This window comes from Podarcis vaucheri (genome assembly GCF_965113315.1).
Source record: "Podarcis vaucheri genome assembly, chromosome: 1".
Classification (NCBI taxonomy): domain Eukaryota; kingdom Metazoa; phylum Chordata; class Lepidosauria; order Squamata; family Lacertidae; genus Podarcis; species Podarcis vaucheri.
The window spans coordinates 99,459,923-99,482,034 of record NC_138759.1 but is presented as its reverse complement, the minus strand read 5'-3'; the positions used below and the strand labels follow the sequence as shown (position 1 = coordinate 99,482,034).

General features: G+C 39.6%; 1 protein-coding gene across 1 annotated transcript in view; it reads left to right on the top strand.

Annotated features, from left to right (window-relative positions):
- Positions 1-901: 901 nt before the first annotated feature.
- The window catches only part of TMEM163 (transmembrane protein 163), a 69,243-nt gene continuing 48,032 nt past the window's right edge, over positions 902-22,112 (top strand). The window contains exons 1-2 of the mRNA XM_082199473.1: positions 902-1,590; positions 5,063-5,182. Coding sequence (XP_082055599.1) covers positions 1,416-1,590; positions 5,063-5,182 — 295 coding nt within the window. The 5' untranslated portion in view covers positions 902-1,415. The remainder of the gene's footprint in view (positions 1,591-5,062; positions 5,183-22,112) is intronic.

Sequence of the window (22,112 nt, the reverse complement as noted above, 5' to 3'; positions counted from 1 at the left end):
CTGATATGCGGGAAACCTGGGGCTAGAGGCAGAAGCCCCCGCCCCCGGGGATTCCCCTGTTCTCGCGGGGGACGGCCGGGGCTCTCCAGCTAGGGCGCGCGGCTGGCTGGCTGGCTGGGGAGGGAGCAGGTGGGGAGGAGGCGGGGGACGGCGGCAAGGGCGCCCGAGATTATTGGGGGGGCTGAGCCCCCCCAAAAAAATTTTTGAGGGGGCTCAAGCCCCCTCAAGCCCCATGGAGTCGGCGCCTATGGTCTTTTTCATGTGCCACACACCCATTATGTATATGAATTTAGAAGGGGGAACACTTGGTGCTACCCTTACCATTCCTCCCCTCTAAGTGTACTGTGAATGTTTGCAAATAGGGATGGTGTCTCAACAAAATCAGACTGTATACCACTATGAGGCCTCAAACCCACCTATATAGACATCCATTTTCTAGGATTGGTTTTTGCCGTATTGCCAAAGCTGTACAGCTACATATCAAAATTTCTAAGGATTACCAATCTATGAAGCAAGAGGTGTTGGGAATGGGATGGCTCAAGATTTGCGGTCCTTTCAGATTTTCAGGATTACTGGGAAGAACTGTATTCAGTGGGGCTTACACCACAATCCTAACCATGCTTTCGATAGGGTTAGGATTGCAGCCTTACTCCTTCGTAAGTCTGCAACACTTGGTAGTAAGTCCCACTGAGCTCAACCAAAGCTAATTTCGAGTAAACATACTATAGATTGTGGTGCATCTCTTTAAACAAGCAAGGTCGGGCTGAGATAGTTTTTTGTTTTTATTTAAACCGCAATCGCTGCTACAATCCTCACACGCCCGGAAAGCCCTCCTCCTCCTCCTTTAATTTATAGCATTTTTAAAAGGGTGGCTGCGGGTTGAGCGCGCTGCTTCCCCCAGCCGCGACCGAGACCTCTTTCGGTAATAGGGCAGCGCACAAGTTGAATTAAACATAAACTTCCCATGATGCGGGTGGGAGCTCAGACTCGTGCTAACACGAGGTGTAGTGTCTCCTGCTAACTGCAGCCTAGCATTGGCTTCGGCTAACGGGAGGTTTTAGGCAAGGCTTGTTGGGACTCCGAGTCTGGAGAGACGCCGCCAGCTCTTGAGCCCCTCCGACGCCGGAGCTCGGGGAGGGGAGTTTGGGCGCGCTCTCGTCCGCCTCGAGGACGGTGGGAGGAGCCGAGCGACCGGGGAGGCCGCCGGCGGGTCCCACCTGCAGTTGATGTGCGAGGAGGAGCGGCCAGGGCGAGGCGAGGCGACGGCCCCTTTCGCTCGCTGCATGCCTGGCTCGTGAGAAGGAAGCCTCGGCGTCTCTTTCCCCGCGCGAGCGCGCCTTTTCCCCGGCTTGGCGTCCCCTGCCGCCTCGCCCTCCTCTTCCTTTGCTCTGCTTTCTCTGCCGCCTTGCCCAACTATGGAGACGTCCGGAGACGAACTGGGCGGCGGCAGCAACAGCTTCCCCGAGCCCACCATCGTGCAGCCCCCCGGGACCACTCCCCCGCCAGCCTACCCGGCCCGGGACCCGCAGCCAGCGGAGACGCTGCGCGTCGGGGAGGACGTGCAGTTCAGCGAAGAGCTGGAGGATAGAGGTGAGTCTTTGGGGCCAGTGACGTCTCCCCACAACATGCTTCTCCTCCCCCCCCCCCTGCAGAAACCAGGCTCCTGTCACGCGCCCATTTCTCTTCCTTTCCCGCGCGCGCCCTGCACCTGGCCGGCTCCCGAAAGATTCCTTAAGTTGGCGTCGAACAGGACCGACCCACCGCGAAGCCACCGCTCCCAGGCGACTCTCTAGGAAAGCCTTCTTTCAATCACCTCACCCCTATGGCCGGCTCCTTTCTACGCGCCTAGCACTTCTCTCTCTCTCTCGCCATCCCGGGTCCGGCCAAGTCTCTGCAGCCCACCCGCTCGTCTCTATATCTCCCTCACGGACGTCCTAGCACTTTCTAATTTACCTCGCTGACCAATAAATCGCTACTCTTAACCCCACTAAATTCTGCCACGTCGCTCTTGTAACCAGCTATATCATGCCAAGACCCCACACTTCATCCCTTCTTATGCCTTTACCGCCCTTTCCTTCCTATAGACCCATTTTTGCCGTGCATCCTCCATTGCTGAATCCTGCCTCCTGTATTTCACCTTCCTCAGCCACTCCAGCTTCTCATACATCATCTATGGACCTCCCGTGGTCTCTCTCCTCCACCGCTAGCTGTTCTTTCCTCACAACTCATCTGCTTGTCGTCCATTGCCTTATCACCTGCAGCAGCCATCTGAATGACCATTCTCAGTCCTCCTTGACCCTTCTTAATATTTGGACTGAAATCTTAACTCTGCTTGCCTGGGAGTAAGTCCCATCGAATTCATTAGGACTTACTTCAGAGTAGACAAGGTTAAGCTTGTGCTGTTGGTTTGTCTTTCATATTTAATTCTTTCTCTCTCTACACAAACACACACACACTTAACACAATCTATTTTGCCAACCTTGCAGTTAAATTCTTTGCTCACTCATTCTTTTTTATTTTAGAAAAGAAATGGAGCACTGACAGCCTTAAACAAAGAAACACCAGCCTTTTCTTTAGTGTTGAACCACCCAGTCTTCAAAATGCAATTTAAAATGCATTCACTACAATGCAGACAGGCGTCCCCATTGACTGCAAAGAAAGCATGTTATTTTACCCATTCCACACCCCTTCTTAGAAAGAAGGGGCATTCAGTCTATTGTCTCCCTAACAGGCACCTGCCAAGCACGTGCCTATTCAATAGATTTGTGTGTTTTTCTTTCTCTGCACTCTTCCCATGGCATTCTGTTTCATCTAAAGCCAAACAGCTCCGTGCCTGACTTGGAGCCTGCTCTTTGCTCTTCGTTCTCTGCAACTGTCCACAGTCTTTTCAGTTTCAGAGTTAAAAAGGGATGATCCTATTCCCAGGCAGCATTCTGTTGGGTATGATGGGTCACTGTGCATCCATTTTTATTTTTATTTAATTAGGAGCCGCTTTTCTAAACGAAATAGTGATATTTGAAGGCCTTTTGCAGTGGCTTAGTCACTTTATAAGGATTGGGCAGTATATGCCAAGTTGGTCTATTCAAGAGTTTGGGCTCAAGAATAGAGGGATATTGATTCACCTAGAAATGATCTTCCCACTAAACATCTTCTATAGATGTAAGACGATGATGGTGAGAAGGAACAAAGGACCTAGTAAAAGATAATGGATGTATGGGGGAAATAAGACAAAGAACTCAGAAGCTCATTCCTTGTCCCTCCCTTTCCATTGATAACAAACTCACAGGTCTGAGCTATTATTCTTTCCAAGGAAATGTTAGGAATAGTTTTTATTTTTTGCTTTATTCAATCAAAATGTCAATGAATTTATTCTTTTCTTTTTGAAATGCTAGGTCTGTAGGGTGTTTAGGTGCATTTTGATGGATCATGGACAAAGTATGAAGGTTTTAGCTTCAGCCTTTAAGGAAGCTTAGTCTTTTTCAGTGTCTAGTATAAAACAAAGTTGTGAGAGTCCCCTCTCTACTTTAGTTAGGATTCAGAGAATCTTTGTGTGTGACTACTGTATTTGGAATAAGAAAATGCATTAAAATTATTTTAGTTAATCTGAAATAAAAAAAGTCTGTGTAATAACAATTAAAGCAGCATATGTAAAAAACCAACTTCATAAATGTATTGTCAGCAGGAGAGTTTCTTTGTATCAATTACAAATTATTTTTACAGACAAATGGGGAAAAATATCAATTTAATAAAACACATCACATCTTTCATTACATGTACTAAAATATCAAATGCAGTAATCTTCAAATGTGAACATGACTTTATAATTATAATATAGGTTTTCTAGTCTTGTCTGTGTAAAAATTAACCCAGGTATGTGCCACAGGAAGATTTGAAGTCACATTCTGGATGGGATTTGCACTCATGATATAAGTTGCAAAGGTCTAGCATTACCTGTGAAACTATTTTCATTTTATGTGTTTGGCTGATAGATGCTTGTGTGCAATCCCCAAAGATTTTTCACACATACAAGCACAATATGTTTTAAGGGGAACAATTTACCTGGTGACACATTCCTTTTTCCCCTGGAGGTAGCAAATTGTAAAACATTTGTCCAATTCTAATAGTATGTAAGATTCAAATATTTTAATGTAAAATGCATAAATTTTAATTCGAGTGGTGTTTAAACAATTTAGACTTGTACCATCTTTCAGAATCCAAGTAGCAACCAAGAACTGGTTTTAACTATTTTAACTATAATGTTATTAATTTTGCACCACAAATATGTGTTCTATTTTGGCGGGGCATAGATCCTCCTATTGCTCTTTTGGTATGGACCCCACTAATTCATTGGGGTTTTGTTAAGTCTGATCCTGTTGGCTCATTTGTTGTCAAGAGTTAGCAAAATCCAGCTGGAAATATTTATTCTATTCTTTCCAGAGATCACAGAGTGAACAAGACGAAGGGGGAGGGGAGCTTAATACATGAACACACCTGTTTTGTTTTATTTTGACTAAATTTTGCTAGAGCAAATAAAGTCATTAGAACTGAAATACACAAAAAACCCAACAAGCTTGGGGAGATGGCTGCACAACAATGGCGTATGTTAACCTCTACTGCACCTGCTCTGATTTTCAGAAATGCATCATATCAGCACCTTTATTTTGCTCTTCTATCAAGCTGCTGCTCGGTTTGTGCATCTGTTTCACTGGCACCTTAAGCAATCTCTCCCCATGCTCTTTAAGGTTTGATCAGGAATTGAGTGTGTGAATGCAAAAATCTAAAGATGTCTGGTTATTTTATGATTGGCTCCAGGTTGCTCCAGGCAGCAATTTGTACTCTTTTTTTTTTAACCTCCTGTGAAATACAAAGACAAACCTGAACCCATGCACCTGCTTTAGCATTATTTATGGTATATAAATAAGGTGAACAGGATTTCTCCTAAACGGGAAAAATACACAAGGAATTCCTGGTTTGGTTCTGAATGGACCTAATTTCTTTTTTTCCTTTAAAAGGGGAATAAAACACAGCCCACACTGATTTCCTCTTCTGATTCCCTTACCAGGTTTACTAGAAAGCAGCACAAGACTAAAACCGCATGAAGCTCAAAGCTACAGAAAGAAGGCACTGTGGGTTTCATGGGCTTCCATTATTGTCACACTGGCTCTGGCAGTTGCTGCCTTCAGTGAGTATTGAACATATTTCAAATCTTTCAGCCTTTGTCTTGGATACCCGAATGCTTAAAAAGCCATACACGATGCTGCTGTGTGCTTTTATATAGCTCTGCTACTGAAGTGACTTAGAGAAGGCTTGCCCCGTGCTTATAAATTAATAAAACAGCTGTGTGTATTCTTTTTTCCTTTTCCTTTTCCTTTTTTGCTGAAGAGGACATAATTGTTGAAGGTCAGATGAAGGAGCAGATTTTTGTTTCCTGTTAGTCCTCTCAGATATGGAAATGTATTCTTTTTTCTCAATAATATAAAAAATACAGAGAATTTAATTTAAATTGAATTAAGTTTAAACAAGCCTGTATCTTTATTGGATGCCATTTAAAAAAAAATACAGAGCAAAGGCAGAAAAATTACACACAAAACATGTAATATTTATTTTCCTGTGGCTAATAATACATAATTAATGTTTGGAGTACAATCTCCACCATTCTGATAAGATTATATGCTCCTTGGGGTACATTTAATGATGCCCATGTGGATCTGGCTTTTCTACTTTAGGCTCTTTAAGTAAATATTCTAGAAAGCATCTATCTAAAGCAAATATTACTTCAAAAATCACATGAAATTAAAGGCTGCTTGCTTCATTTAAATTGAAAGACGCTAGCTCAGCATAGTTTAAATGTTACACGCTTAGTAGCAGGTTGTGCTAACCTATGAATTATGCAAAATGTACTTTATTTAACTCTGTAGAGACATTTTGTGACACAAAGTACAAGATTTTGCAGTAGCTTAACAGAAAAGTTAGTTGGCTTTTGTTTGGTTTAATATTGTTCGTCTTAAAAATAGAATTCCAGTTCTCAGAGGCGCACAGGACTTGCTTGTGGATTCTCAGAATATCATCTCTTGGTGTAAGAGAAGCAAAACTGGATGCCGTTGCAGCACATGTTCTTGTGCTAATCTGCAGTGATGGGCTACGGCTGAAAGCTAGTGTCAGCTCCCAAGGGGAGCTATTAGAATCTGGCCAAATGGGCTCTGCAATACTCAGCATATATTACTAGGAGTAATTTGTATGGCAAACACACACACGCACCATGCGTCAATATTTAAAAAGAAAGAAAAAAAGAAAATGTGAAAGCAGGTTTTCCTCTAGTACAAAAGAAATAAAGCATAGACAAGAGAATTGTCCTGTTTCATTGGTGTGATTTTACTGCCTTGGAATCAGAACAGCAACAATTATATTGTCCTCAATCAATGTTAACAATACCTTGGCATACAATTAGGGTACAAGGAAGTATTTAGGGAGACAAAATGGGTTGTGGATTTTAAGAATTTTTCTATGAGTTTGAAAGGGGAGGGCACATACTGGAGGTTTTTGATGGAACTTTGATTCTGTAAATATGCCAACTATAGCGAGTGGTGCAGTTGGATGAAATATTATGCTGTTGAAAAAGAGTGCCTTGTACACTTTGCTTTGTCCTCTTTAAACCAGTGGGGCTTAATTCAGAGTATACAATGCTGGATTGCATGGATTAGTCAAGTTAAAGCAATTTCCTAAGTATCAGGTTATTGCTATTAAACCTGTTAGGACATAGGAACCTACATTAAAGATGGAGGGGCACATTGGCTGGTATTCAACTATGTTTTAGAGTAGACCCAGTGAAATTTATGGGCTTAACTTAGTCATGTTCATTCATTCAATTGGTCTCCTCTGAATAAAAACTGCCTGAATACCACCCATTGTATCAAGCACTGAAGTAGCATGTGGGAGACCAGTTTTTTAATTGATGTCATATCCTTGCATCTACAGCCACCTCCCTTAATATTTAAAAAACATCCTAGTAATAATAGTAATTGCCTAGAAAAAAAAATTAAGTGCCCTTTAGAGACACCTGTGTTTTTTAATACTGGAACCCAAGATATCAACTTGCAAGTAGCATGAACACAACATAGCATCTAGCATTTCTATTTTTTCATGTCTACTCAGAAGTGAACTCCAATGGGACTTGGTCAAAAGAAAATTCACATAGGATTGCAACCTGAGTATCATATAGGTTTTAAACCCATAGGCATTTTAGTATAGTAAAATAGATTTATTAGGTACGTAGCATTTATACTACAAGAAAGGAACATGTTCAGTGCTGATTTAATTGGTATAGAATCAAAGGCCCAAGCTAGATAATACGTAAGTTGGACATCTGTGACAGGAAAGCCTGCTTGCTTTTATTTCTTTTTGGAGTAGTTGCAAGGGTTTCCAAATTTGATCAGGGTTGTTGCAGTGGGGCTGTGGCAGTGGGCACTGGTACCATGTTTGTGATCTAACTTATCTCCAAAGCTGCTGTATGCACCATTAAAGAGAATATACAGACACATGTTTCCCCCACTAATAAGGCATGTAGGTCTTTGGTGGGATCCACGATAGCTAAGGAGACAAAATTGAGGGGTGTGTGCTGCTCACTCCTTTCAAGTGTTCCAGTCTTGATCAGATTACCGTACATCCCCCCCGATTATTCTTATTAAAATGATAATAGCAACAAGCTGGGGATTCAATCACACATTGTCTAATCTTTTGACCCTCAGATCTATATTCTGTATGTTAAATACTTGTTTTACTTATCTGATTGCAGCAGTATGCTATGTAATAGTATCAAGTGAACAGAATATTCAAATTTTATACGTTTGCTAAATGCTGTGTTGTCTAGATTGCTTTCTAATCAATATAAGCATTTCTCTAAGAATGCTTGATTGATTTTCAGTTTGTCTTAATGTAACTTTCAACGAAGTTCCCATACCTTAGGTTTACAAAAGATTCAATACAGACACAATACATATCTTCAATGTAAACAAGTATATGTCAGCTGATATGTAATTAGCTAATAAAAAAATGTGTTACAGTGTAATTCAATATATCAAGTATAGCCTGGATAAAGTTGGAGTGATTTAATTTTATGCATGATTCAGTTGTTTGATGGTTCATTACTATAACGCTGCATTTTCTCCATATTTCATATTTCCTTTCATTTGTCAGCTGTTCCCATGTTTGGCCAATCTTTCAAGCTGAGATGCTTGCCAGACAGCTTGGTGATTGCTTCCTGTGTTATATGATTGACTTCTGCTTGTCATTTGGGATAGCTAGATTGACTCTGAGAATCATTTCCAAACACCTGCTATTTATGGCACTCTGTTTCCTAGCTTCTTCCTGTTCTGCTTATTCACAATGGCAAAGTGTTAGCATTGAAGTCCAGTGATTTCTACCCCCTTCTCTTGAGAATGCAGACCAGCTAGCCAACACTTTCGGTAGCTGTCAGACTGTTACTGCTTTCTTTCTGTGTTCCTGCATTTTCATTTTTTCTAAGATATATTCTGAGACCTCAGTTTATTTTTACATGCTATTATTCAGGGCTCATCCAGATTTGCCCTTGTCCTGCTGCTTTCCTCAGAAGAAACCCAATCTTTACCGCTGAATCGGAACAAGTGTCAATCGAGTTTTCTCTGGGTTGATGTTTGTGCCAATTTATCACTAAAGAGCAGGTTTTCTGGGGGAAAGCACTGGGGCAAGTGGAAAAATGCTTGGATACATGCTTTCTAGGCATGGGACAAGCACAAGTCTGGAAGAGCCCTTAGTCTTCATAATTTCCCTTCTGCTCTTAAGCAAACTTTTGCTTTAACACAAGAGTAGGGTGCATGAGATATTCAGATATATTGATGAAGTGATTAAAAAAAGACTCTGGAATGATTTTTTTCTCATTATAGTTTAATGAGAAAGCAGAAAAAGACAGTCTTAAATGTATCTGTAGTAGATTCTCCAATCTTTATTTCAGGTCTGGCTAGAACCATTTCCCTATTTAGCATTGCCAGGTTGCAACGAAGAAAAATTCATTAGATATTCTGGACAAACCAAGGATAATGAGGAATGATTGGAGCCAAGTAGAATCCAAAAAGCAGGATTATTTCCTTGTTCAACTTGAAAACCTGTTGGTTAATCTAGTTAAGGGCATGTCAACTATGGAGGCGGAGATGTCTGGTGACAGTGCAAATGTCAAGAATCAGAGTTAGGTGATATATTCTCAGCTGCCCGAATAGTTACTAGATGACTAATTTAATGTAGAAACTCCTTTAGAAACAGCTGTAGTGCACCAAGATAGACTAACAAGCACTGTTCCCCATTGTTGCTATGAAGATTTGTCCCCTCCATGGGGTTTCCTTTGCTGTTGTCAGCAGAAATAATACTGTTGTAGATTTATCGGTTTACAGATTATGGCAGCTGCATGCATTGAATGAGTGCATGCATTGAATGAGTGCCTATCATTCATGATCAGAAGAGAGTATACAGTTTGGGGTGCATTGAGAACATGTTTTGTGTGTTTCTTTTTGGTACATTTGGTACATTTCTTTTTGGTCCTCAAATTAGTCAATAGTGATTTCTAAGACAATAGCATTCCTTAAACCATCTTAAATTTCTGACACCCTGAATGTGCTTCTGGAGCTCAACATTCAAGAGGTTTGTTAACAGAATGCAAGAATCTGGAGGTTCACATGTAACATAGATATTGTCCTAAAAATATACAACCAGGGAAAGCTAATGCTTGTTTACACTTTCTTGATTCTCCCTCCTCCATGTTAAACATATTGCAATATTTACACCTGAGCCAGGGTAGTGCTCAGAACTATGAAACAGGTGGTTATTGCAGGCGGTGGGTCTGAGGCACTGAGAGTGCTCTCCTTGCCTGAGGGAGCACTAATGTTGAAGGCTAAAGAGCAGCAAGTTCCAGTGCAAACATGTAATTCCATCCTTATTGAATTTCTGAGGAAAATTGGGTTGGAATGATTGGGGGAGGATGTCTGGCTGCAATATGCATTTCACTTTGTGAAGTCCTGGAGAAGAAGGTAGAAGAGATGTGACCTTTGACTTTTGAGGCTTTCTGTTTTATGTCATCAGCAAGTTCAGCCTTTCTGAAGTTCTGGTAGCTGGTGATAGTTCATGTTTATGCTAATTCAAAATGAGGATTATAGTTAAGGATATATGTCATGGCTATTCAATTTTTGCAGTGGATTTCAAATTAAGGACAAAAATATGTGAATTATGCCAAATACTTGCAGAAATTACAGAACATTCACTTTTTAAGATCTTATTATTTTAAAAATATGAAATATATTTAAATGGAATAGGTTTTTCATTAATAACTAGCAGCATTGTACCTGGAATTGCCCGGGGATTCCAATAAATGAAAACACTGCAGTTTGAAAAGTTTATTCTGTCATCTTGATTCAAATTGGTGTCCACCTGTATCAAAGCATAGATGAAGACCTGCACCTTGATCTCGGGAACTATCATGCAGAATCTGGTCATAATATCTTAAGAGGTGTCCAAATGCATAGTGAACAAAGAAACAACTTTCCAAAATGGAACAAAGAAACAATTTTCCAAAATGGCCTGGCCTGCTCAAATATTTTTTGGGGGAACCAAAGTGTTGGATCCTATGATACCTGTGCTGATTAGATTTTCTAGCATGATACTCCAATTCACACATAGATATTCTAACTACAATGTAGTTCTGGTGTTAAGCAAAAGATCTCAAAACGATTTCAAAGTCAACTAATACTTGCATGGAAATAACCATATATCATTGATCATTCACTTTTCATCAGAAAAACTTGGCTGGTGAATCTTAGTTCGAATGAATTCTACTTACCTGTTCTTATCTTTCTGCACATGTAGAGAACAGTTTAATAAACATCATATTTTGGTTTACCATAAACCAGAGTGTAGCTTTTAGTGGGTTTAGTGTAGCTAATGGTGTATGTATGCAATTTGTATTTAAGTTCAAATATGACTCACACTGTAATTTACGCGCTTCTCAGTACCAGGTTAAAGTAGCAGCCAGCTGAGTATGGAGAGAGGAGCTTTCTACGTGTAGCTCCAGGTGTTTCATTAAAGACCAGATGGAGCAGTCTTATAATTTCATAAAAAATGACAGTAATACCCAAAAACTAATCTCAGTGGGATTGACACCTGTGCATCATAATCAGCGATTTTAAGAATATTTATAGGAGTATGAATTTTGCACACTTAGATATATGTCGGTCGCAATAAATACTTCTTTTCCATTGGAAAAGCAGAATACCACAACCATCAATTACCCTAAACATGATCTACAATTTAGCTTCCAAATGTTTCCCCCATGCAGTGTTTGAGTTGCAGCCTGGTAGAATCTTTCCCTAATTACTGGGTACTAGTTACGTAGAGTGACCTATCAATAAGGCTGAGCCCAGTAACGAGCCTCATTGAACCATATGGCTGAGACAGCAGATTGGGTGAGATGACAGATTAGGTCTCTGCTATCTCCCTGCATATCCAATCACCAACCAATTACAACTCAATGGCTGTTCAACAGACCTGCTTCTCCTTTCTCCTCACTCACTCACCCACCTACTCCTGCTGCTGCTCTCCCTCCCTCTGCTGTTTACCCACCTACTGCAAGAGCACTGTTGCAACCAGCAATGGAGGTGGCAAATTAGTGTAAAATGCCCTTCTTTTAAACTGTATTTTGCCATTGTTGTGGCAAAGTGGTAGCAGCTCTGAGTGATTTTGCCCACAATTCATTGTACTGAGGACCATGCCAGCAGTACTGATGGCATTGCTTGTTCCCAGATTTACCCCTTCCTCAGCTCTCTGTATTACCTTACCCTTCATTGCTGTTCCTGAACTCTTGAATATATTTTTGGAAAATGTAAAAAGGCTGCAAGAGATGATGGAGTTGGGCATGTGTGTCACAGCAGAGTACAGGAATAAATAGTCTAGTAAGACTGCTGGTTGAAAGAAGAAAGATGTTTAAGATTTATTATTCCTAGTAATAATCGAAGCCATTCTGAGGACAAGGTTACATGTTGCGACCATGGAGTCCTTAACAAAAGGAAAGTCTCTAACACTAATTGAAGGAGGAGGGCGAAAAAAGAATGAAAACCTTCACCCCACCCCCACCCCTGTTTCAGATGCAGCTTTACTTCCAACAGGAGAGAGGTGGAGTTGGTTAAAAACCATGTACCCTCTTTTGCTAGCTGAGATGTCTGTTGGATTAATAACCATTTTGCTATTAGAAGGGCACAGCTGGATTCCACCTCATGGTTTTGTGAATCGTGGTATTTGAAATGCTTCAAAATGTAATGTTATTAATGAGGGTAAAGATCTCTTCAGAGCTAAATACAACATTATTTTAGAGCAATATTGTTTTACTAGGCCTTAAAAGACCAGTTCCCGGTTCTTTGGAACAATCGACAAAAACTCTCATTGACTGAGTAGCAGGATATTTGTTACCTTAGCAAAAACTCCACCCAATATCAGCAAGGTATTATGAGCTGAATGTTTTAAGTTGACCTCAAACTCTTTATCAGATCGCAAGGAGTGGCTGAGAGGTGGTGTGGAAGAAAGGCTCACTGTATGATTGAGGATGTTAATCCTTTGAGTTAAATCAGCCCTTACTAATTAATGCTTGCTTCCTGACACGACAGACCTTACTGTTATGTGATTTACTGTGGCAGCCAACATTTATCAGACTATCATTTCCAGCTGTGTGGAACTAATAATACCCAAAGGAGCCTGTTCTATGGGTTTGATGTGTGGGGTGTTAGGTATGCAACACAAACTTATCATTTTAATTAACAAGTCTTGATATTTCAAAACGTAATAGAGCACGACTAATGAATGTATTTTTAGTGAAAAAAGACTAAAAAAAATTCAATAGTGCAGTTTTATGGTAGGATAACAATCTGCTATGAAATATAGAAAACAACTCTATAGTGTACTGTTACGCACAGAATGAATAAATGGCATAAGCAGGTTGATTACACGGTAGGAGGCCTAATATCTAATGTGAAATGAGATGTTGTATATATTCTGGGCACGGTAGTTTAACAGTTATTGGGAAATATAATTCAGGGTGAGGAGGCCAAAATTCTTTGAACTAATGTGCTTTGAGTGTGCTTCAAAGGTATACAGCCTTTATAGAGCTCTTCTCTTATTTTCTCATCTGTTCCATGGTCACTTATCCTTTAGATAATCCTTTAGAACTGCTGAGATGCATTTGATCCCACTAGCATTAAAAATGGATGGCCTTCTCTGGGCATCCTTATAATTGGAATTGAGGTAGCTTCTAGGTGCAGAGCCTTCTCAGTGATGGTGCACCAGTTGTGAAATGCTCTCCCCAGAGAGGCTCATCTAACCCTGATTTTGCTGTCCTCCTGGATTTCCTTTTTGTTTTCCTAAGCTTTTTCGTTATATAAACTACCAAAGGAAGTAGTAAAGGACCGTATAAATGTTCATCTGCCAGTCCTTCAGCTTTGATATAGGCAGTAATATCAGCCTGTCTTTAAAAAGTGGTTTTGAGGATTATTGAGTGTGTGGAACTCATTGAGCAGTGAAAGGAGATATATAAATTATAATTGTTATAATAAACCACTTCCAGAGCACTTAGTAACAGAAAGTAGTTGTAGCGGACATACCTTGGTTCAGTGATGTAGGAATGGCAGTTAAAAATTCCCTGGCTTCTTTTAAAAATGCACACCAAAACTTATTGTACTTTGTTTTCCTAGGAAAACAAGTTGTACCAGCTATGTATCAACACAACTACATCATTCAGATCTTTTGTCCTCTTGGTAAAATATTTTATGCAAGTATAAATAATTATGTAGCACAAGGTGCATAAACACCTGACCTTTCCTTGCACAGTAATTAATCTGTTTAACTGTCATCCAAGTGGTACCTTTTGCAGGAAATATAATTTAGGGTATGATATTGCCATCTGTGCTTTATGAACAGGTTGTCATGGGCATAGTGAATCCTACGCCAGAAGCTTAGTTTTTGACCTGTATGGTTTGATGCTGAGGAAGATGTACAACCATAGCTGTGTAATCTACAAGTTTTACTCCAGCTGGAAACAATAATAATTTGTCTATGCCTTGATACAAGTATATGATAATCAGCATAGCTAGATTTAGGCAAAATCTGGAATACTTTATAGTAATTTAAATCTGTGCCTGTAGGAGGCATGTGTCAGTAACTGGAAATAAGATGTTAGTCTTTTTCAAACACTGCCACTAGCTGTATTGTGGATCTTTTTAGAAAGGTATGTTTTAAAAAGGAAGATAAAACATTAAAATGTGGATTGGATTAAAATTCATCAGTATATTTCAACACTAATTGTTTTTAGGCAGCATCTCAAGACTGTTACAGTCTACAGAATTCTGGGCTCCAACACACCCAGCTTTTTCACTTATCCTCCCCTCCACTTTTTCTTGTTGTTGTTGCTTAACATCCATCTTGAAAAGAGATCTGGAGAACTCAAAAGGCTTGCTCACTTTTTCCGGGTATTAAGGTATTGCTGTATAGTACTGTGATTTCCCTCCAGAATGCAGGAATGGAGGGGTAGCTGTAACATTAGGCAGGGTTAAATGACTGCTCCTACTATTCTGTGGAGCAGTGTGGACATTATCACATTGCTGGTTTTGCAGCTGAAACTTAGTTCCAGTCCAGATGGAAGTGGGAGAATGCCATCTCCTCCTGTAGCAAAATGATTCATGCCAGCCCTGGTGGAAGGAAGGAGGGAAGGAAGGATTTTCATTTGTTGAATTGAATGTCAGATTATTTTTGTTCATATCAGGGGTTTTTTCCTGCATATGCAACTTCTCTTGGGAGTAAAAAACACAAAATGCTTTTGTATGTTCAACCGCGCCACATATTTGTATAATGCTGCTGTGTATTATTTTGGTCATAATATATTAAACAAAAATACAATCTGAAAAAGGGTATGGAAACTAGAATTGTCAAGAGTTTGGTTAAAATCCTGTATCCACTTATTTGGGTATAAGCCCAACTATAACCTAATTGGAAACTCTTTATGAGTGCACGTAGGATTGCAGTTTTAAATAAATGTTTAAAAGTTTTAAAGCTTCACAGGGCAGTCCTATGTATGTATACTCAGAAGTAAGTCTCACTGAGTTTGAGGGGACTTAATCTCAGGCAACTGTAAGTGTATATAGGATTGCAGCTTAAATACAGAAAACTTACTACTGTATTGGGGAGAGCGGACAAGCAATTTCTTCATTTGTACTAAAACTTGGGGACATCCAGTGAAGTCAAATTAGTGTTGATCACAAACTTACATAGCATATACCACTTAAGAGTTAATAATTACCGTATGAAATTACAAGATATGATGATAATTATTAGCTTTGAAGAAATGAAAGGGGAGAAAGGATTTGGTATATTAATGGAGGAAAATTCTATTAAAAGCTGTGAGTCATGATTATTGAATAGAAACTCAGAGTGTTTCTTTATCCATCTCTTTTATTGGTAAGTGTTGGGTAGGAGAACTACAAATCCTCTCACCTGCTGCCCTCTATTCAATGGTTTCCCAGGAAATGTCTCTTGACTGCTCCTCTAGCTTTGCAGATTTATGCACACTCAGGCACACACACATTCAATCCTCTTGAGCATTTGATTACTGAGGTGTTTTTTTTAAAGGGCTACTAGTTTCTGAATTTAAGGCCTCTGATGGTTGTACAGTTCAGCCTTTAATTAGGCCTGTAGCCAGGTTTGCATTCTTTTTGGGCCAAAAAGTGATAAAGGAGTGGCTTATTCTGTGCCCGTAGGACTAGATTACAGGAACTTGAGCAATAATTCAGGTAACTATTTAATCTTAATACCAGTCATCTGTTAACTCCTTTTGAAAATAAACTAGATCATAGCTTTTATATTTTTAATGTGCACTTGTGAAAGGGTTGGTATGAACTTCACAGATTAGCAGTTGATCATTCTCACTGGGAAACTGACAAGGTCACACTGAAGTTATATTTATACCTGTGAAAACAACAAATGACGTTAACACAGCATAACATTGCATAAATGTATAGATTTTCATGGGTAGCATTTGATTGCTGCTGGAGCTGCAAGTTGCTTTGGATGATATTGATGCAGCAGCAAGAGTTTATGCATAACACTTACATTCCCATGAGAAGGTAAACTGTTTTATATGATAATTAAACAGCAGTTCTGCAAAAAACCATTGTATGAGAAAAAGGAGCTGCCACAGTAGCATTTGAAGTTTTCTATATCATTTTATGTTTATAGTATATTTTCAGTCTTGTGCTGTCAGATTTTTCTCCAACCTAAGAAAATCACATTGCTTTGTAGCAATTGAACTTTGTAGCAATGCAAAACAAATTTACCTATTTCCAGCTCTAAATTGAGCTAATAGATTGGAAATACTAAGTAATGAATTTGTTCAACAATGGTTTCTGAACAAAGAATTTTCCTCTGAGATCAAAATGATAGATTTTTGTGTGTGTGCTAGTATAAAAGTGTGGAAGCCTTAGATCAGGCATAGGCAAACTCAGCCCTCCAGATGTTTTGAGACTACAATTCCCATCATCCCTGACCACTGGTCCTGTTAGCTAGGGATGATGGGAGTTGTAGTCCCAAAACACCTGGAGGGCCGAGTTTGCCTATGCCTGACTTAGATATTGTCACAGAGTCAGCTGGTCAGTAAATCACAGTTCAGAGCTAGAGTTATTAGAAAAACACAATCTTTACAGACTTAGCTGGGTTTCATGCTCAGTGAGCACAGCAGCTCATGCCGTGTAGGTCCTACTCCATGAAATCAGTTGCTGAAAGTAAAGGTGTCTGCCTCCCCACAGCCATCTATGTGTCCTCCTCTCCAGGGCTTCTTCTGAACAATTGGAGAGAGCGCTGCATGCAGCCTATCTTTGCTTTGCCCATTTCATCCCTCTACTTGTTTGGGGAGCAGGGAGGGGAGACACCCAGGAGTCTTCAATACCTTACTAATCTCTACCTCTTGACCTCCCTTCTCCCACATGTCTGCTTCAGCTTCTGCCTCTGATGCTTGACTTCTCTGCCGCATACTCTCCCAACTCATTGAGCCTTAATGCCCCTTCAGCTTCTGACAGCTTCTTTCCCCAGACTTCTCCCTGTAACCATTCACCGTTGTCTCACTACCACTCTCTGGACTCTGAGCATTCTTCCCTTGATGGTTCCCCAGCTGGTTTCTCCCACCACTCCTCTGTGTCCAACCAGTCCATGACAGATTTGCCCTTAGCAGGTGGCAACCTACACATCTTTCATTTACCACTGTGTAAGACTGTAGGATTATATAATCTGTAGAGCACATGTCAACCTATATTAGATTCTTGTAGCCATTTCTTTTGTTAAGAGCTAACCTTGTGGCTTTTTTTACATCAAGACAAGACAGGACTGATCAAATTTCATAATTTTTGAATAGCTCAAGAATATATCATGTGTCGTTAATGCAATATCATTCACTAGAAAAGCTAGCTGTGAAACATAATCCATCATACAAATGCTTTTGGGTAATGCATAACTCAAATCTTATTTGGAACATGATATTATATAAAGTAGACATTGTGTTACTCATTTAGCATTCATTGGCAAGCATGTGACCAAGGTCTCTCCCCCCCCTTTTTTTTTTTACATTCCAAAACCTTTCCCTCCAAGCCCTTTGCTTTTGGCTAAAGTGCTGGTCTTAGACAAAATGGGAGTGAAAATGATGCATGTAGTAGTTCCTGAAGATAATTGGTACACTTCCTTCATGGGGGGAAATGAATACGGATATCCTATTTTCTGTATCCTATGATACCTACCCATTTTCTTCAGATCCTTTATTTCTCCAGTCATTTGTTTGTGTATTCCAGGTTGTTTTTCTGTCACTGTCTTTGCAACATAGGTGTCATTTTTAGGAATCCACACCAACACACATTAGGAGAGCAATGGTTTCACAATGTAGAATAATCTATAAAACAAAACTGGCATTTCATCTGTCACATGAGGCACAGGTCTTTCTTTCTTTCTTTCTTTCTTTCTTTCTTTCTTTCTTTCCATCCTTTTTAAAAAAGGCCTTAATGTTCAGATGCCCTGTATGTGGGCTTAAAGTATATATAAAAAAGTAGCAGACAGACATGGATTTTTCAGTGGGATAGTTCACATTTGCTGCAACCCCCATGCTAATTCTTCAGGACCCTGGTGGGGGCTTCCACCAGACATGGATCAAATTGCCTTTTGAATACTGGTGTCTACAAGCAGGCTTTTCATCTGCAGCCACTATGATTGTGCAATTGCAGCAGCCTGAAAAAGACACTAAGAAATTTGCTAGCGAATCTCTAAACTGGTCCAATTCTATACTAAAATATACTCCTTAGCTCACTGCCTGGGCCTAGGGAGAAGATGCAGAAATAATCACACATTACGCAGTTCTAATCTCTTCTGAAAACGTGAATCTGGAAAAAGTAAATAATTTCTGGAGAAACATATCAGAAGGCAAAGTAGTACAACTCATTATCATCACTGTAACAAATTTACCCTGGCTGAAATCTTACTATAATGATATTTATAATGCAAGATGCTGGGATTTTAAATGGTTTTTGATCTCCCACCCTCAAATCTGACCCTGATTTTCTGAAGAGCATCTTGTGTGAAGAGACTTGCACAAAACCACCAGTGACATGACAGAATCTTGACCCAGACTAACTGCCCAAATTCTCATAATTTGCTTAACTCATGTATATATGCAAGTCATTTTTCTTGCATTGACTATTAGCATAATCATAACTGATACGAGTAATCTATTTTAGGAAATGTTAGTATTTACCAATAAACTGTTAGACAGCAGGGTTTTCCCCCTAGACCAAAAGACTTGAATTATTCATAGATCATGCCTGCCAATCATATACTGGCCTCTTGGGAAATCAATACTGTGCCCTATGTTAGGTTATGATCTTTGTTCTGCCAACATCTTGCTGCTAGATTAGGAATTCATACATGTGCAAAAAATACCGTAATAATAATAAAGTATAGAAAAAACTGTGATGTTTTCTTCACCACTTCATGCAGTTCGAAGGACATAACAACCTTAAATCAACCATCCTCATAAGAATAAAAAGAAATAGCCCTCCCTATAGGAGCGCTATACATTTCCTATTCTCTTCCATAGTTTATATTGTAAATACCACCACCACTACTACTAATAATAATAATAATTTTATTATTTATACCCTGCCCATCTGGCTGGGTTTCCGTAACCACTCTGGGCAGCTTACAGCCAGGTACATGATGCTTTTCCCTTCCATTAAAAAAATACTGAGATACATTGTTTTCATTTATTTATTTTTATTTATATACTACCCTTTATCAAAAGATCCCAGGTTGGTGTACAAAATTAAGAACGTATTTTACAGATCACAATAATAAAAACATAATAAAAACCCTAAGAATAGACAGCATAAGGATAAAATAATCACAATAGCAGTCCTCACCCCATGGCCTTAACAGGCCATAGATTATTTAATGTGCAGAGGTCTGGGTGAAGAGGAATGGTTTTGCCTGGCACATAAAGACATGTAATAGGCTCGCCTAGCGTCATCATCTAGGGAGAGCATTCCACAGGGAGAACCACCACAGAAAAGGCACGCTTTTGTGTTGCTGCCCTCCAAACCTCTCAAGCGATATAAATAAATATGACAGGACAGGTATAATTTTGTTCATTTTGTACTGAATGGTCAGAATTGGCTTTTGTTTTCAAAATCAGAAGTAAAGCAGGTTAATCAGCTTGCTAGTTTATCATAATTCAAGGCACTTTATTATGAAGGTATTGTTAAGGTATTGTTTACAAAGATTTATACTGGTGTTAAAAGTTCAGCTCAGACTTAATTTTTCTTTAATTTGTTTTTAAAGATTCCGTCATAAGTTAGGATTCTCAAACTGATAGGAAAGGGCTAGTTATAGGTTCCCTATCACAGCCTAATTGTCTGTAATACTGGAGTCTAATTCATCTAATTGTCAGGAAGAGAAATGATTAGCACTTTCCCCCCATTTTGTAATTAGTACTTGGTGCTTCTGAATCCCATATCAGATTAAATTCCTGCTCATATAATGAGTTTAACATGGTTTCATGGGCTGATAGATAATTATTCAGTGACAGCAATCGCTGGATAGTTAAGACCAGGCATGGACTTTCTGTTGGTTCCTGAGGATTCCAAGCTTTCTAGGTCACATCCTAAAGAGAAATGGTAGGAGTCACCAAAAAGATGGTTGACTTCTCTATGCTTCCTTGTAGTGTGTAACAGCATTATAACGTTGTGATCATTTCCCCCTCAAAGCCCTTGTAATGGAAAATATCAATTTCTTTCCCCCTCAAAAGTGCATTTTTGCAGGAACCAATCTATGGTTTTGATATGGTTTTGGTGTCAGTACAGCAATGTTTTTGTTACTTGTAGGTTGAACTTACTGATATGCAGCTAGTATTAAGGTGCTGGATTGGATAAGATACATTGAGGGGGATTTCTAGACAGGAAAATACAACAGGAATAGTGGGCAATGCAAATTAAATAAAAATGGTTACAAAAAACAGTGGAATGACAAGAAGAACAAAGATATCACAGCAGGTAGACTATTCATTTGCTGTATGCAATTTTATTTAATTCAGTAGCATTCATTATCTGGCATGCATTACCAGGCAATGAATAAATAAATAAATAAATAAATAAACAAACAAACAAATAAACTTGCAAATGTAATCTGTGCATTTTCTCTCTCTTTGGATTTCCTTTAGCTGACCTGCTTGTTAGTTTATATCATATGCTCTAGATATCCTGTTTAATGGAAAGAGATTTAAGAACATCCTTTTAGCAAGACAAGGCACACACCTTGTCACAACAGTCTTTCTCTAATACATGAGATTGATGTTATATAGTCTTCTTCCCTAAGTGTGTCGTATTGTGGTTAAACCCAGAATTAGCACTTTGTAGCTGTTGCAGCTCTGACAAATATGCCCTGCTCTAGATTAATTTGCTATACTAGAGGAGAAAGTAGGCTAGTGGATGGTCTACCTGCAGCTGGTGTGGTGAAGTGCTGGCCCCCAGCCCTGATCTAGCCTCCCAAGTTACAAATTTGCTGTTTACATAAATTGCAGTAGATGGCTCAGGAAAAGCTGGTGATCAAAGTCCCCGCCACTGCCCCACTGCTTGTTTTCTCTTTTTTCATTTATAATATTTAATTGGTTTTGTTAAAGTACAAACTTAACCAAAAGGAAACAGAAAACAAAGAATCAAATGTGTTAATCACAAAGCGTCACAGCCTGGAAGGACGAAAGATACAATGTAGTTCCAAAGCAACAATGAAGATATGTAAAAACAAAAGTACTTTCCCACTTTGAGTTTTACCATTACTGAGCATGAAGTTCTATAATGTCTCAGATGATTCAGACGTTTGCATATACCAGTGACACTGAGCAACCATGTATCTCAATATTCTTAAAATAAATAAAATCATGATGAGTTTTCTTTTTTTGCTGTGCGTAAGAACATAAGACAAGCCTGCAGTGTCAGGCCAAATGCCCATCTAGTCCAGGATCCTGTTTTCACAGTGGCCAACCAGATGCTTGTGAGAATCCTGTAAGCTGGACATGAGAACAAAAGTACTCTGCCCACTTGCAGTTTGCAGCAACTGGTATTCGGTGGCATACTGCCTCTGACAGTGGAGGCAGAACAAGGTCATCATGGCTAGTAGGCATTAATAGCCTTATTATCCATGAATCTGTCTTAGTTCTCTTTTGAAGCCATGCAAGTTGATGGCAATAGCTGTCTCTTGGGCAAGCAAGTTCCATAGTTGTAAATATGCAGTTTTCATAGTTTTAAATACACAGCGTGGTGAAGTATTTTCTTTTCTCTGTTCCAAATCTTCCAACATTCACCTTCATCGAATATCCTGGAGATCTAGTGTTGTGTGAGAGGGAGACATTTAGAAGCTCTGGTGTCTATGGCGTGCTCTCTGTCCATTTTGAAATGGCAGGCAATGGTGGTGGTGACATTTAGCCCTGATATCGCTGCTCCTACAAAGCCAGCCAAAATTTCTTCCTCCTCCTC